Source organism: Gadus chalcogrammus, chromosome 1, assembly GCF_026213295.1.
Source record: "Gadus chalcogrammus isolate NIFS_2021 chromosome 1, NIFS_Gcha_1.0, whole genome shotgun sequence".
NCBI classification, from domain to species: Eukaryota; Metazoa; Chordata; class Actinopteri; order Gadiformes; family Gadidae; genus Gadus; species Gadus chalcogrammus.
Window position 1 is genome coordinate 19,547,307 of NC_079412.1, and position 14,871 is coordinate 19,562,177.

Here is a 14,871-nt window from a genome sequence, read left to right on the forward strand (position 1 = left end):
CACTACACGTATTCAGTCTGTCAAGATGTTCTTCTGTGGAGAGGCTAATTCAGAGTGGAAACCAGGAACTGGTTTAACTGATTATACTTGATTAGAATATATGGAGCAGTTCATAATAATAGGATGGATACGTATCATAATATCAACCATAGTCCTGGGAGGTAAGCATTACATTAAGCTTATTCAACTCATTCAACTAACATGTATCATGGTTACATTAAACTAACATGTATCATGGTTATAACCATGATACATGTTAGTTTAATCTATAGATTTTAATAACATGTATCATGGTTATAACCATGATGTTAGTTTAATCTATAGATTTTAATAACATGTATCATGGTTATAACCATGATGTTAGTTTAATCTATAGATTTAAATAACATGTATCATGGTTATAACCATGATGTTAGTTTAATCTATAGATTTAAATAACATGTATCATGGTTATAACCATGATGTTAGTTTAATCTATAGATTTAAATAACATGTATCATGGTTATAACCATGATGTTAGTTTAATTTATAGATTTTAATAACATGTATCACGGTTATAACCATGATGTTAGTTTAATCTATAGATTTAAATAACATGTATCACGGTTATAACCATGATGTTAGTTTAATCTATTGATTTAAATAACATGTATCATGGTTATAACCATGATGTTAGTTTAATCTATAGATTTAAATAACATGTATCATGGTTATAACCATGATGTTAGTTTAATTTATAGATTTTAATAACATGTATCACGGTTATAACCATGATGTTAGTTTAATCTATAGATTTAAATAACATGTATCATGGTTATAACCATGATGTTAGTTTAATCTATTGATTTAAATAACATGTATCATGGTTATAACCATGATGTTAGTTTAATCTATAGATTTTAATAACATGTATCATGGTTATAACCATGATGTTAGTTTAATCTATAGATTTTAATAACATGTATCATGGTTATAACCTGACCCTAAACAGACCATAATGGAGATCCTTTGTTGCTGCCCTACATGCCAGTAGGCATAAAGGGCAGTCAGTAAGAACCATGGTGACATTAGACTAACTAATGATAGTGACTGCTGTCCTGACATGTTACTGTATTGTTTATCTCTATTTAGCATTGTGGGAACAACTTGAAGAGGTAAGAGTTATTACTGGTTTGATACAGAACACAATAATATGTGTGACCCTAGCTGGCAGTGGTGGAGTTATTAGATGATGACCTTGGAATGAACCCAATGTTGATATTTTATTTACATTTTTATTTTATAGAAAAAGAAAACACCGAAACAGGAGAGGAAGTTTGATGGTAAGTTCTTATTCCACATGTTTCACTTTCTAATTGAGTAGCAGATAACTTAGATAGAATATATTGAGCAGTTTGTAATAATAGGATCCATATCTTTCATAATATCAATCATAGTCCTGGGAGGTAAGGGTTAGATTAAACTCTGACATGTATCATGGTTACTTTAAACTCTATCATGTATAATGATAACATTAAACTACTGACATGCATCGTGTTTAGATTGAACTAACATGTATCATGATACATTAAACTAACATGTATCATGTTACATTAAACTAACATGTATCAGGGTTATGCTGAATGATATTGACTGCTGTCCTGACATGTTACTATATTGTTTATCTCTATACAGAATTGAATGATCGATATTGGGAGGTAAGTGTTATTACTTGTTTGATACAAAACACAATAATATGTGTGAAGGTTCAAGGAGTTTAATTGTCATTGTAGTACCCAACGAAATACAAGTATGCCGCCTCTAGCAGCAGTTCAAGTTCACGCACACGCACACACACACACACACACACACACACACACACACATCACCCTGTTCATATTGTGCCCATCAAGTCCAGTCTGTTGTGTGTGTGTGTGTATGGAGGGGCGGGGCGGGGGGGTTGTGGGGGTTGGAAGCTACTGCTCCTGGAGGAGAGTTGTCCTTAGTGCTTTGTTAGGGGGTTGGGGGGGTGATGGAGGCTACAGCTCTTGGGGAAAAGCTGTTCCTCAGTCTTGTGGTGCGGGCCCGCAGTGTGCGGTACCTCTCCCCTGATGGGAGGGGGACAAACAAGGTGTGTCCAGGGTGAGTTTTATCAGTGCTGATTGACCTTGCCTTCCTCTTCAGGCGGTCAGCACACACAGAGTCCAGGTCTGGGAGCTCAGCTTCCTCACCACATGCTCCTGGGGTCCTTGTTTTCAAAGTGACCCTCAATGCGCTGTCTGTACTTGCCTTTGACCTCTTTAAAGGGGACCTATCATATCACCAGGTGTGAGTGTGATTAGCCATTACAAGCCGTTTTCAAAATGTGCAGCATTGTGACATCACAGGTGGGCGTGTCCACCTAGATGTGTGATGGACAGATGAGCAACGTTTGCTACAGTCCACTGGGTAGGCTGGTAGACTGATCTATCCAGCACACATCTAGGTGGACACGCCCACCTGTGATGTCCCAATGCTGCATGTTTTCCAACCTGCTTGTAACGGCTAATCACACTCACACCTGGTGGTATGATGTGTCCCCTTTAAGGCCCTTTTTTAGGTCTCGTCAGGCAGTTCTATAGGCCAGCATGTCCCCCGACCTGAAGGCAGTATCTCTCGCCCTGAGCAGCGACCTCACATTACCGTCAAACCAGGGTTTCTGATTAGGGAACACCTTGATGGTTCTGGTGCGCAGCACTGTCTCGGTGATAAACTGAATGTAGCCCAGGACGTTAGAGGTGTACTCCTCACAGTTGGCTCCCTGAGAAAATACCTCCCATACTGAGCTCTAAAAACAGACCTGTAGTGATGTAACAGCTTCCTCACTCCATACCTGTACTGTCTTCACAGCTGGTTTGGTTCTACAGCAACTGGTTTATAAGATGGAATCAGTGTCAAGGAGATATGATCTGATAATCCGAAGTGTGGGGATGGTGCAGCTTTATATGCCCTCTGTATATTTGTATATACTTGGTCCAGAGAGTTTTTATCTCTGGTTGGAAAGTATACATTTTTGTGGAGTTATGAGAAGATTACTTTTAATGAACCCAATGTTGATATTTTATTTACATTTTTATCTTATAGAAAAGGGAATCACTGGAAATAGATTGGACGTTAACTGGTAAGTTCTTATTCAACATGTTTCACTGTGTTCATGAGTAACAGATTACTTATTAATATCCAGTGATTTGCAAGGGTTACTGACTCACACCAAGTCAAATGATATCGCTGTGACTCAAAACATTTCATCTAATTGTACCAGAGAGTCAGAGCCTACCTAGCAGAGGGACCAGAGTGGCAGACCTACTGAACAACATCATCTAGATATTAGATTATAGAATGGAGCTATCCATGTATATAAGACACTACTCTCATAGCTGGGGCGATGTGGCCAGCATAACGTCAGCTCAGTGGCGTTTATAACGTAGCTTACTGAGTCGTCATGACAACAACAGAGCAGGGACAAAGGGTAGAAAGACTTCTGTCCTTGTTTGACCACGATAATGGCAGCCGTCTCCCTACACATATTCAGTCTGTCAAGATGTTATTCTGTGTAGAGGCTAATTCAGAGTGGAAACAAGGAACTGGTTCAACTGATTATACATTTAAATATATGGAGAGGTTCATAATGATAGGATGCATGTTTCATAATATCAATCATAGTCCTGGGAGGTAAGGGTTACATTAAATTCTAACATGTATCATACTAACATTAAACTAACATATGTCATGGTTCCATTAAACTAACAACTATAATGTTACATTAAACTAACATGTATCATGTTACATTAAACTACTGACATGCATTGTGTTTAGATTGAACTAACATGTATCCTGATACATTAAACTAACATGTATCATGTTACATTAAACTAACATGTATCATGTTACATTAAACTAACATGTATCATGGTTATGCTGAATGATAGTGATTGCTGTTCTGACAAGCGTTGTTTATCACTTCATAGATATCACTGTGATTCAAATTATGCAGGAATATACTTGATTTTGGCTCGGTGTATAGTCAGAGTTATCCTGATGTCAAATACATCTGCAAATGTCAGACCATACAGAGCAGGGGTCCCCAACCTTTTCAGCATCAAGGACCGGTATGATTCTCCAAAAAGTTTCACGGACTGGGGGAGGGGTGGTTGGGTTATATTGCGCAGAGGTTGCCAAAAATGCAAACAATTTTATTTATTTTTCTAGTCATGTCGTAGCCTCGTTCACCTACGGCCCGGTTAGGAATGTCCCGCGGCCCGGTGGTTGGGGACCGCTGATTTAGAGCATATTGTTTGTGTCAGACATAAAGTGATTTCAATGTGCCAATGTGGGAATCTTTTTTCGAAATCCTCTAAAATTATACAATAAAAAAGCGTGATAGTGGCTCAGCGTATAGTTAGAATTTTAATTTTGCTCATTTGTCAGAACTCATAGAGCAATGTATTTTTACAGTCATTTTAATGTCATAATGTAGGATTTTTGGAAAGTCGCTAACTCTCTCTCTCTGATCACTTGGTCGTCTCAATGCATTTGCCATAAAGGATAGACTAGACCCCAAGCACAGAGACAGCGCAGCCGCTAGTGAACAGAACCGCTTGGCTACGGACGAGGACGCTTCAGAAACCCCGCGGCAGAGAGCTTGGTGGCTAGCTAGCTGCTCTGCAGCAGCAGCTACAGGTTCTGTTTGTGATGTCAGGCTAACTTCATCTACCCTATAACCGTCCAGATGGAGCTGCTGGAGAAGGGACATCTGGTCCCTCATCCACACCTCTCCTCTCTACGGAGCTTGTACGTTCAGCCCATTATTCGTGGTCTCTGTGTCATTAATAATAATCTGCTATTTAGTCTTTATTATTATAGTTATTCTTATTATTATTAATATTATTATTATTATTATTATTATTATTATTGTTGAATGTTACAGTTACACCTTGTTACTAATTAATTGTAGTAATTACTTAGTCAAATTATATAAAGTGTATTTGTACAGTGCCACCTTATATGTAGTAGAATGACAGAGGACTTAATGCAGTGGTGTAACAGTATGGATGAACTGTGTGTTTGAACACAGCCTGCAGGTCTAGAGACATCCATCCCTCCAGCTCCCTCCAGTGAAACACAGCCTGCAGGTCTAGAGACATCCATCCCTCCAGCTCCCTCCAGTGAAACACAGCCTGCAGGTCTAGAGACATCCATCCCTCCAGCTCCCTCCAGTGAAACACAGCCTGCAGGTCTAGAGACATCCATCCCTCCAGCTCCCTCCAGTGAAACACAGCCTGCAGGTCTAGAGACATCCATCCCTCCAGCTCCCTCCAGTGAAACACAGCCTGCAGGTCTAGAGACATCCATCCCTCCAGCTCCCTCCAGTGAAACACAGCCTGCAGGTCTAGAGACATCCATCCCTCCAGCTCCCTCCAGTGAAACACAGCCTGCAGGTCTAGAGACATCCATCCCTCCAGCTCCCTCCAGTGAAACACAGCCTGCAGGTCTAGAGACATCCATCCCTCCAGCTCCCTCCAGTGAAACACAGCCTGCTGAAGGTGAGTTGTGTTCATTATGTTAAAGCTTCAGTTATATAACTAATGACAATATGAACTACATCCAGATTATATTAAATATCCACGATCATTTCACCCTGTACCTCTGAAATGTTTTATCCACAAATAAATGCGAGGGAATCTATTAGACTATATATTTGAGTGCAACTTAATCCCATCAAAAAATAATTTAAATCAAGATGACCTTTGGACCTTTTTTCACTTGTCTAATTGAACACTACTTGTCTACCGTTATCTATAGTCATGCTCATTGTGTGTGTCTTGTTTTTTGTGTGTGGTTGTGTGGGTTGGTTGTGTTACTGGTTTTGGGGGGTGGTTGTGTGTGTCTGGCTGAGTCTCTAGTTGTGTTGTGTGTTTGTGTTTCTGGGTGAGTCCCTGGTTGTGTGGGGTGGTACTGTATCTCTGGTTGTGTGTGTCTGGCTTTGTGTGAGTTTTTGGCTGTGTGTGTGTGTGTGTGTTTTTGGTGGTGTGTGTGTCTGGCTGTGTGTGTCTGGCGGTGTGTGTCTGGCTGTGTTTGAGGGTCTGGCTGTGTGTGTTTCTGGTTATTTGTGTTTCTGGCTGTGTGTGTGTGTGTGTCTGGCTGTGTGTGCGTTTGTATGTATGTATGTATGTATGTATGTATGTATGTATGCATGTATGTATGTATGTGTGTGTCTGTTTGTGTGTGTCTGGCTATGTGTATGTCTGGGCTGTGTGTTTGTCTGGTTGTGTGTGTGTGTGTGTGTGTGTGTGTGTGTGTGTGTGTGTGTGTGTGTGTGTGTGTGTGTGTGTGTGTGTGTGTGTGTGTGTGTCTGGTTGTGTCCTCATCTCCACCTGAGAGTACCCAGCTGCAGAGCTGCTCCACTGGGCTTCAGTCTTCAGTGAGTGTTGCTGCATGTGGAGGCTGGCTGTATGTCCTGACTCTCTGCTGACTTCTCTTCCAGAAACTACACCACTAATGTCCAGTGAATCTCCTGCACCAACCGGGGACCAACAAGAACACACTTCAAGAACAAGTACCCCTGATGTAACTATGGATGGTCATGATGATGACCAGAGTCTGGATGCCCTCGCCTACCGGTCTGGTACTGGACAGATAGACATTGAGATGGGTCCAGTCCAAACACTGCCCAAAGAACGTAACAGGATTCTTTAATATCTCCGTTAGACCCATGTTTCCCATCGACCGTGATTCACTATTGAAGGGGAATGACATTACAGGAGACAAAGTAACACAGTTCTAGAAATTCTGGATCAACATGAAAGTGAATCTGATGGTTCAAACTCAGAAACTAGGGGAGGAAATACACCGGTCTGATTCCTTCCTGATGCCAGCTTTCACAGGAGAAGAGGCGTGGTGTGTTTAACATCATTATTTGATCAATCCTCACATTATTCCTCTATATGTGGCTCACAGAGCAAAGACAAGCGAGGTGTTAATAAATAGTGTGAGGTGTGCTCTGTAAGGCGTCCTGGGATATGATGGGTAACGTTGGCTTGGGTCCAAGCTCCACCTCTCTTGGGCGACCGCCGAGGAAGATGTACAGGGAATGATGATATTGAGATGGAGATGTTGGGTGAGAGGAGCCACATGTCTTTGAGAGCAATTTTTTGAGTGATATTTTTTTTAAATGTTGTCTTACATTTTTGTGACATTATTTTTACCACCTGATTTAAACGTTTTAGTTATGAGAAAGTCACGTAAAGTCACTCTCAGTCAACATGTGAGAGTGCGCGTCAGTGAGAGACATGAAGTGCATGCTTGAGTCACCGAGCGGTGAGGGGACAACTCAGAACTCAACGCATTATGTTTAGTTCTGCATTGCGTGCCGCCACTCATTTAAAATGCGTTTTTATTGAGTTTTCCGGTTCAATTGGTACCCTAAGAGACTATTCTCCCCTATCACATACGGCCACTAGGTGGCTCCTGGTCACGCTGAAAAAACAATGAATTCTTTCACATCGCACATTCATTCGGATTTCTTTCTTGTGAAATATTGCACTTGTTATCAGACTTTTTATTTTTTATCTCTTCCCAAATATTTCAGAACTTCAACATGCATGACAATGATGATATGGCAGCCAAATATAGCAAGTGTGGACAATATATATTTTGAATGAAAGCATGCCAAAACAATAAACCTTATTTTACCTTTAATGACTGAAACCCAGCCTCACAACGTTGCTGCCATCAAAAACGGTCAAACAGTTTATAGTTAATAATAATAATAATAATACATTTAATTTAGAGGCGCCTTTCAAAACACCCAAGGTCACCTTACAGAGCATATAGTCATCATACATTTTTTAAAAAACAAGACATTGTGGAAAAAATAAATAAATAAACATAAGCAATAAGAAATAAATAAAACAAAAACAAGACACAAGACAAGTTAAAGGTCATTGGTAATTAATTTAAGATCTATTTACTTTTATTTCATATTAATTTCATTGACATTGCTATTTATTATAGCAATTTATTATTAGCTATTTATTATTATTATTGAAATTGATATAGCGTAATTCTGCTCAGCGACCATGGTGAGCGTCGACAAACCCATATATAGGCTACTGGTTACAGGTCGTCAGGGCCGTGGGAAGTGTGTTTTGGTTGGGGGTGCTGTAGTGGGTGAGTGTAGTTCGGCTGAACTTGCAGAAACCAGTAAAAATAGGCTTTTTGAAATGGTACAACATTGATTGTATTGTATTGAAACTCCTTTCGCTGTTAAACGAAAGGCATAAATTATTAGGCTACTGTCAAGAAATGATGGCTCCACTTAAAGTAAAAAGCCAACAAAATGTTCCAACCGTACACAGATTGATACAAAGCAAACAAAGTAAATATAAATCAATCCCTTACCATGAGACGCAAATTCGTGTTCTTTAATGGCCTAATTAGGCCTACCCCAAACATTGCTTGCCATCAGGTGTATAAAGTCCTTCATGAGGGCCTCATGAATAGGGTCTTAGGATATTTCACTCCGATTTTCTTGTTTTGTTTCGTTTATATCTCCTAGGTTTAATGTAACATTACATTAGTGCAGAATAGACAGCGGGACGGAGAGCGTTTTTTTTTTGATCAAGAGCGGTATTAAACATGTGTCATACGCTTGCATTCCTATAGGGGGTGCTGGAGCACCCCCACTTCCCACGGCTATGCAGGTTGGTATAACACTCAGATTAAGTGGGGTGAATTATTACAAATACTTAATGTTTGAATATTAAATATGTAAATGAAGACGTTTTACACTGCAATTAGTGTATGAAACAGTAGATGAAAACGTACTACTACAGCCCTGCTGGAATGATGGCGCCAAGCCAGGCCAGGGGAGACGGGATGAGTCACGGCGGACGTTTAACGTAGGGTTCCAATAAGTTCCCGCTCCCCCTGACAAAGAATATCAATGTAATATTCCATGTATACTATTCATACTAGAGCTGTCAAGCGATTCAAATATTTAATCATGATTAATCGCATTAATGCCATACGTAAGAGCCATTTTCCTGTTTTTTAGTTATGTTGTAATGTCTGTGTTGACCACTGAGTGGTGTTGCCGTATTGCGGGTACAGGTGTAAAGGGGACGTCATTTGGGGTACCTCTGTTGTTTGACCCCGGAAAGGCATACGGTTTTTGACCGCAAGAAATACGAGGTTGTTGTTATGTCACTGAGGATCGATGAATGTATTGCGTATTCCCATGCAATTGGTGTTATGGTGAGGAAATAAACGGGTTGTAAACCGGAGACAATCGCACGGATCAATCATTGCTTCACGTACCTGCATAGTACTGGAAACATCAACACAGCGCGTCAACCAGGTCACCCGGGAGTCAAACCACACGGAGCACACACATTGTATGTGGCTCGTATAATACCAATACCATATTTTGCATTAATACCTTAACACACAACCATCAAAATATGTCAAGCCCTTGATCGTTGGACGGCCATGTTATTTTTCAATGTTCAATTAATGCTATCTATATTTTTCGTTTTATTTAATCTAAATTTCATTGGCAACATTATTGCATCAGCAAATTGTCAACAGGCAGAATACAGAGTGAGAGAGGAATGCTGTCCTACCGGTCCTGATGGTAAGGGTTAGATAGGCTATCTGAACTAGCTAGAGCTAACTAGTCGACTAATTCAAGCCCACAGAATGCCTGAAATAGCTAGCTTACTAGCTGTCTTAATCAAGTTATAGTTGTGTCTAATGCAGCCAACTGCATGTCTGCATTAACTAGATAACTTGTTGAAACAATGCTCAGCTTAAAGAAATAAAATCTATTTCAAGTTTTTGATTAAATCATTTATTTATTTGATCTTTTTTCAAAAGTAAATTGGCAAAAATGTTCTGTCCAAAAGGAATGCATGTTAATAGACATTGTACAGAATTCACCCGTTACATCATGTGCACCTTGTGAAGAAGAACAACAAGAAAAATGCACTCACTATGTCCGTGTACTATTTAGTTCACCAGCAGTGACATCTGCTGGCGAAATATGAAACTGCACCCCTGGTTTCAGTTTTAATATGACACGTGATTCGAGTCGAACGGAAGCGTAATCAATGCATTCACTAAAGAAAATACATTCTGCTCTTGTTTTTCTGAATTCTGAAAAATGTTGTAATGCTGGAAAGATGACGCTCTTTTTTGATTAATTAAAGAGTTTATTATCTCAGAATTCTGAGAAATGTTCATGTAAAAATAACTGCTCTTATTTTTCTGAAATAATGAGATACCTCAAAATCCTCAAAACGACACACTGTCATTCACCTGAGAGCTATAATTCATAGAAGTCCCGCCTGTTGAGTTGAATCCAGTTTTATTCTGGTTTACGTTTTAGACGGTGGGAGATACTAACGTCCATCAGTAATATTGATGGTATTGTTATTGGTTTGTCCACTTTGCTCAGGAACCTCAGGACTGTCGGGTCGTTCAGACGGGACGCCCATCATGATCTGCTGGACATTGTGGCGTTTCTCCAGGATCAATTGAACCGATAGGGCATGCTCCACGGATATAAGATGATGCATCTGAAATGCATTCTCTTCAGTAATAGTTTAATTTAATAATGAGCGTGTGAAGCAGCTATTTCAAGGTTCAAGGGTGGCCAAATATCCACCAGCTTACAATAATGCATGGTCGTTGAATTAACATGAATATAACCATTTGAAACGGCTTGTATTTACATATATATATATATATATATATATATATATATGGTAGGCCTATTTACTTATCGTAGACCTCTTCCGTGCCTTCCTCGACCCGCGAACACGGGCGTATATGGATGCATTAAAATCCGACCAATGAGAAGGCGTTGCAGCGTCGACACAACATGAATATTCATGAACCTCCTCCTGGATGTTGTTGCTGCTGAGGACGAAGGAGTGTGATTCGACAATTCGACGGGTACTTGAAATGTTTCGACGCTCTCAATTAAATTAAGGTAAGATAAACGTTGTCTGTAGCAACCAATAATTTAATAAATGCCAATAACGGAATAATTGTAATGTAATAAAGCCAATAACTTAATAATAAATTATTATTTGCAATAATACATTTCAAATAATGTAACAAAGTTGTTGAGCCAATAACGTAATAACTTATAGCCAATAATGTAATAACGTATTATGCTATTGGCTGGCTATTACGTTATTGGCTTTGTATTAAAAAAATCCTTTGAAAATGTAATGGGCCTAACAGAGGGAATAATGTCAGAACTGAGGTATCGCTTTATTTTTATTTTCAATTTCTGGAGAGGAACTGTCACACTTAATATTGCATCTTGCAACACAATGCTTAAATATCTGGTAAATTTGGATTGATATGTATGAAGTTCTGCGTTGCAGTTCTCAGTGTGGTATTGCAATTCACCGCTGGAACTCTGGTAAGCCCGTGCATTAAGGCGGCCTTGGCTTTACGCAGTATCATAAACTAAGCTTTACTTTTACTCTGGGATTCTTGAATCGGTCAAAACAACTTTGGGGTCAGCCTGATCTGCAGAGCGACATTAGATCGCTTGGACAACTGCTGCATGAAGGGTAAGTAAGGGTGAGTACTCTGGCATATATTCTCTTACCCCCAATTTCTTTAGTCGCTATCTACAAACATTAACATAGAATGTCAAAAGGCATATCTTATGATAGAGAGGGACAGACAGGCAGACAGAGAGTAAGATAGAGAGAGAATCAGACAGATGTTGGACGCAGTGTGGCTCCTCAGGACTCTTGTGGTGCGTCGACACTGAAGTCCAAAACGTTCTACAGAATGCACAAAATTTAGACTTTTGTAATGTCTACAGTTAGTTCATTGTAGGAGCTCTCATTTCCTCGACTAGTTTGCAGTTAAACACGACATGAGATCAATATAAAACGAGCTAAACTCATTGAAGACCCTTGCTCTACAAGCTGACTCTGGGGAATTTGATCCGGAAACATTGGAAACAGTTTCATTGTTACGCACAATTCTACATTTGTATAGTATATCATAGAATAACATACAAAAATACGTTGAACAACTTGCCCAACTTGTCCAAGACCACACCTACTGAGATGGTGGTTCTGAGTAAACAAGACCGTGCGTGCGTGCGTGCGTGCGTGCGTGCGTGCGTGCGTGCGTGCGTGCGTGCGTGCGTGCGTGCGTGCGTGCGTGCGTGCGGGTCCCAGCTTAGAGACTTGACTAGGACTCCCTGCTGAGAGACTGAACTTACTCGAGACTCTCTTCAGAGACCGGAAAGCAAAACATTTGGTCAGATTTGAGCTTTGATAAATGATCATTGTAGGCATCGTTTGGTTGTTGCATTGTTATTCAAAAAAACAACGCAAGTTTAAACTTATTGCTGCTTCTCAGGGATATAGAATGATTTAAACTTTTTACTATCAAGCTTTACTTTTAAGCCCAAGACTTGAATACTTTCATTTACTGAAGAAGACATAACAGTGGTGTTTCAGATATCAATCTGCTTTTTTTCCTGTTTTGCAGGTACAGAGTATCTGTCACGTGGGATGGATGGCGTAATGTGCTTCTCATCGACTTCGGTGGAAAAGCAACATGTCTGAACGCATTTATACTTCTCTCTCACACCACACCTTTTGGCTTCAATGTGACAATAGGTCATTTTAGTTTGCCATTAGCAATATTTCATATTTCCCAGTATCACCATAGTAAATAGTGTTACAATAAATCCAAACGTTAAACAATGTATTAATATTTGCTGGCCTCTTTGAGGGGACTGTCAACAAATGACTACATCTTGAGGGACATGGGTCTCTGGTTCATACCATTTGGATTTCAAAAGATGAACCCCGGTTACTTAGTTGATAATAAAGTGGCCCCTGAGAGGGACGTCTGGCTCAGTCACCGTGAGCGGGGGAAAAGAGGAGGGCTTTGTCAAGATAAGGCCCCTCCTGCCGTTTCCCTAACCTTATGGTGCTTATTCTAACTCAGAAGTTGGATTTAACTAGTCAATGCTCCAGTTAGAGTCAGACACTGCCAGCTTTATGAATATATAACACAGGCACATATAGTGGTATTGTTAAGTATTTAAATGCATGTTTTATTGTTGAAATAAACAAATGTGGTAAGTCATGTCGGTTTAAGATCAGGTTAGTAAACAGGGCGATAGTCACATAGGCTATAACTGTAATGTTTAATATGTAACTTCTTTACCCTGTAGGATGTGTAAGATGTAACATTTGTGCTGTAATTTTGATGTCTTTTGAGTGCGACAGTCTGGGAATTCGGGGCGGGAAGATAAGTATGCTAATGGCAAGGGGAATGCCGTTAGGTTAGAGCGTTGTGATTGGCCAAGGGTATGTTGGGGGGAGCCAAAGAACTCGGCAAGAGTTCTTTGCAATCAAACTCAGGTTTCTATGCAACTTTATACAAGTGGTAATAAAGCCTTAATCTTTCAAAGTCCTTCTCGGCCTCTCGTATTTTGTTTTTAGTTTTCTTTCGTATTTTGTTTTTGTTTTGAAAAACCCACAATTAGATTGTGGGTTTTTCAGCTAACGTCTCATTCCCGCAGCCCCTAGCGTTCCAGCTGTGAACTGCAATACCATACTGAAAACTGCAATGCAGAAGTTCGAAAGGCTCACGACTCCGTCGAAGCGTCTGCGTGGTCACGGAGTTGGATACACAGAGTACTATAACGAAAACCTAACAGTTACATATAAATCCAAATCGACCAGATATTTACGCATGTCCTGCAAGATGCAATATTAAGGCCAAGGGTGACAGTTCCTCTCCAGAAATTGAAAATAAAATAAGGTGATACCTCAGTTATTACATTATTGGCTCAGTTATTACATTTTCAAAGGATTTTTTTAATACAAGGCCAATAACGTAATAACCATCCAATAACGTATTACGTTATTACATTATTGGCAAAAAATGATTACGTTATTGGCTCAACAACTTTATTACATTGTTGGCAATTTATTACGTTATTGGCCGTTATTACATTATTGGTTGCAACACTGTCTATGTCAAAACTGATATCCTCGTCATTATATTCAGGTCATTTACATATTTTCTAAAAGTTCAGGTGGTTTATAAAACTACAACTGCATAAAAAGAGTAATACGTTTATGGTGCCATTCTTACTTTCGCTTTCACTTAGTTCCCTCACGGAGAAACGACGAAGACCTTCACGGTTGTGAATTTGTTTTCTTAACAAACATTCTGGCTCCTTGGAACATCGTAAGAGACCCTGAGTCACTGCTGCTGAACCATCAATAGAGCCATAACTCCAGGGGCAGACCTCCTGTAGGCCCGCGGCCTGCTCATTGTGTCCAGGCCTACACCCAGTCCTCCAGGCTGGGGATCAGCCCCTAGGCCTGGGGCCTGCTCATTGTGTCCAGGCCTACACCCAGTCCTCCAGGCTGGTGATCAGCCCCTAGGCCTGGGGCCTGCTCATTGTGTCCAGGCCTACACCCAGTCCTCCAGGCTGGTGATCAGCCCCTAGGCCCTGAGATCTTCAGCAGCCAGGTGACTGTGTTTGGGGTTTAGTTTGGGATGAGTAAGGTGGAGTGTTTCACCCAAAGGAATCCTATATTAAACATAGGATCCAAAGACCAAATCAATCTAGGAAAGGATGTAGCCCAATGAACATAAAAGTGATACATTATATTTGTGACACACTTTTAACACTCACAAATGTATTTTCTTTATCACAGCATTTGCATTACGGTTAATGCAGACATACAAGGTTAACAACTCTTTGTTTAACAGCTCTTATGTTTTCAACTTCATATTATTTTGGTTTAGAGAAAAGTTTTAAAGAAGTTATTACATTTATTAACTCCT

General features: G+C 40.0%; 3 protein-coding genes across 9 annotated transcripts in view; all 3 read left to right on the forward strand.

The window, feature by feature from the left end:
* The window catches only part of LOC130385898 (tumor necrosis factor receptor superfamily member 23-like), a 71,132-nt gene that overhangs the window by 14,644 nt on the left and 41,617 nt on the right, over nt 1-14,871 (forward strand). For 3 of the 5 annotated variants that reach the window (XM_056594674.1, XM_056594665.1, XM_056594690.1), the window contains 7 exons: nt 1,132-1,154; nt 1,286-1,322; nt 1,675-1,697; nt 3,103-3,139; nt 4,748-4,809; nt 5,093-5,561; nt 6,503-9,299. In XM_056594674.1, the coding sequence (XP_056450649.1) occupies nt 1,132-1,154; nt 1,286-1,322; nt 1,675-1,697; nt 3,103-3,139; nt 4,748-4,809; nt 5,093-5,561; nt 6,503-6,714 (863 nt within the window). In that variant the 3' untranslated portion in view covers nt 6,715-9,299. The other 2 variants (XM_056594698.1, XM_056594681.1) reach the window with 2 other exon arrangements.
* LOC130385923 (tumor necrosis factor receptor superfamily member 5-like) overlaps nt 1-14,871 on the forward strand; it is a 59,405-nt gene that overhangs the window by 14,614 nt on the left and 29,920 nt on the right. The window contains exons 1-2 of one of the 3 annotated variants that reach the window (XM_056594716.1): nt 11,018-11,616; nt 12,547-14,553. The exons of 1 other annotated variant lie outside the window; for it this stretch is intronic. The gene's annotated coding sequence lies outside the window, so the exon portion shown is untranslated. Of the gene's footprint in view, nt 1-11,017; nt 14,554-14,871 lie in introns of those variants that run through there. One more of the 3 variants, XM_056594710.1, reaches the window with a different exon arrangement.
* Nucleotides 10,929-14,871, forward strand: part of LOC130385951 (tumor necrosis factor receptor superfamily member 23-like) — a 113,993-nt gene continuing 110,050 nt past the window's right edge. The window contains exon 1 of the mRNA XM_056594770.1: nt 10,929-11,011. The gene's annotated coding sequence lies outside the window, so the exon portion shown is untranslated. The remainder of the gene's footprint in view (nt 11,012-14,871) is intronic.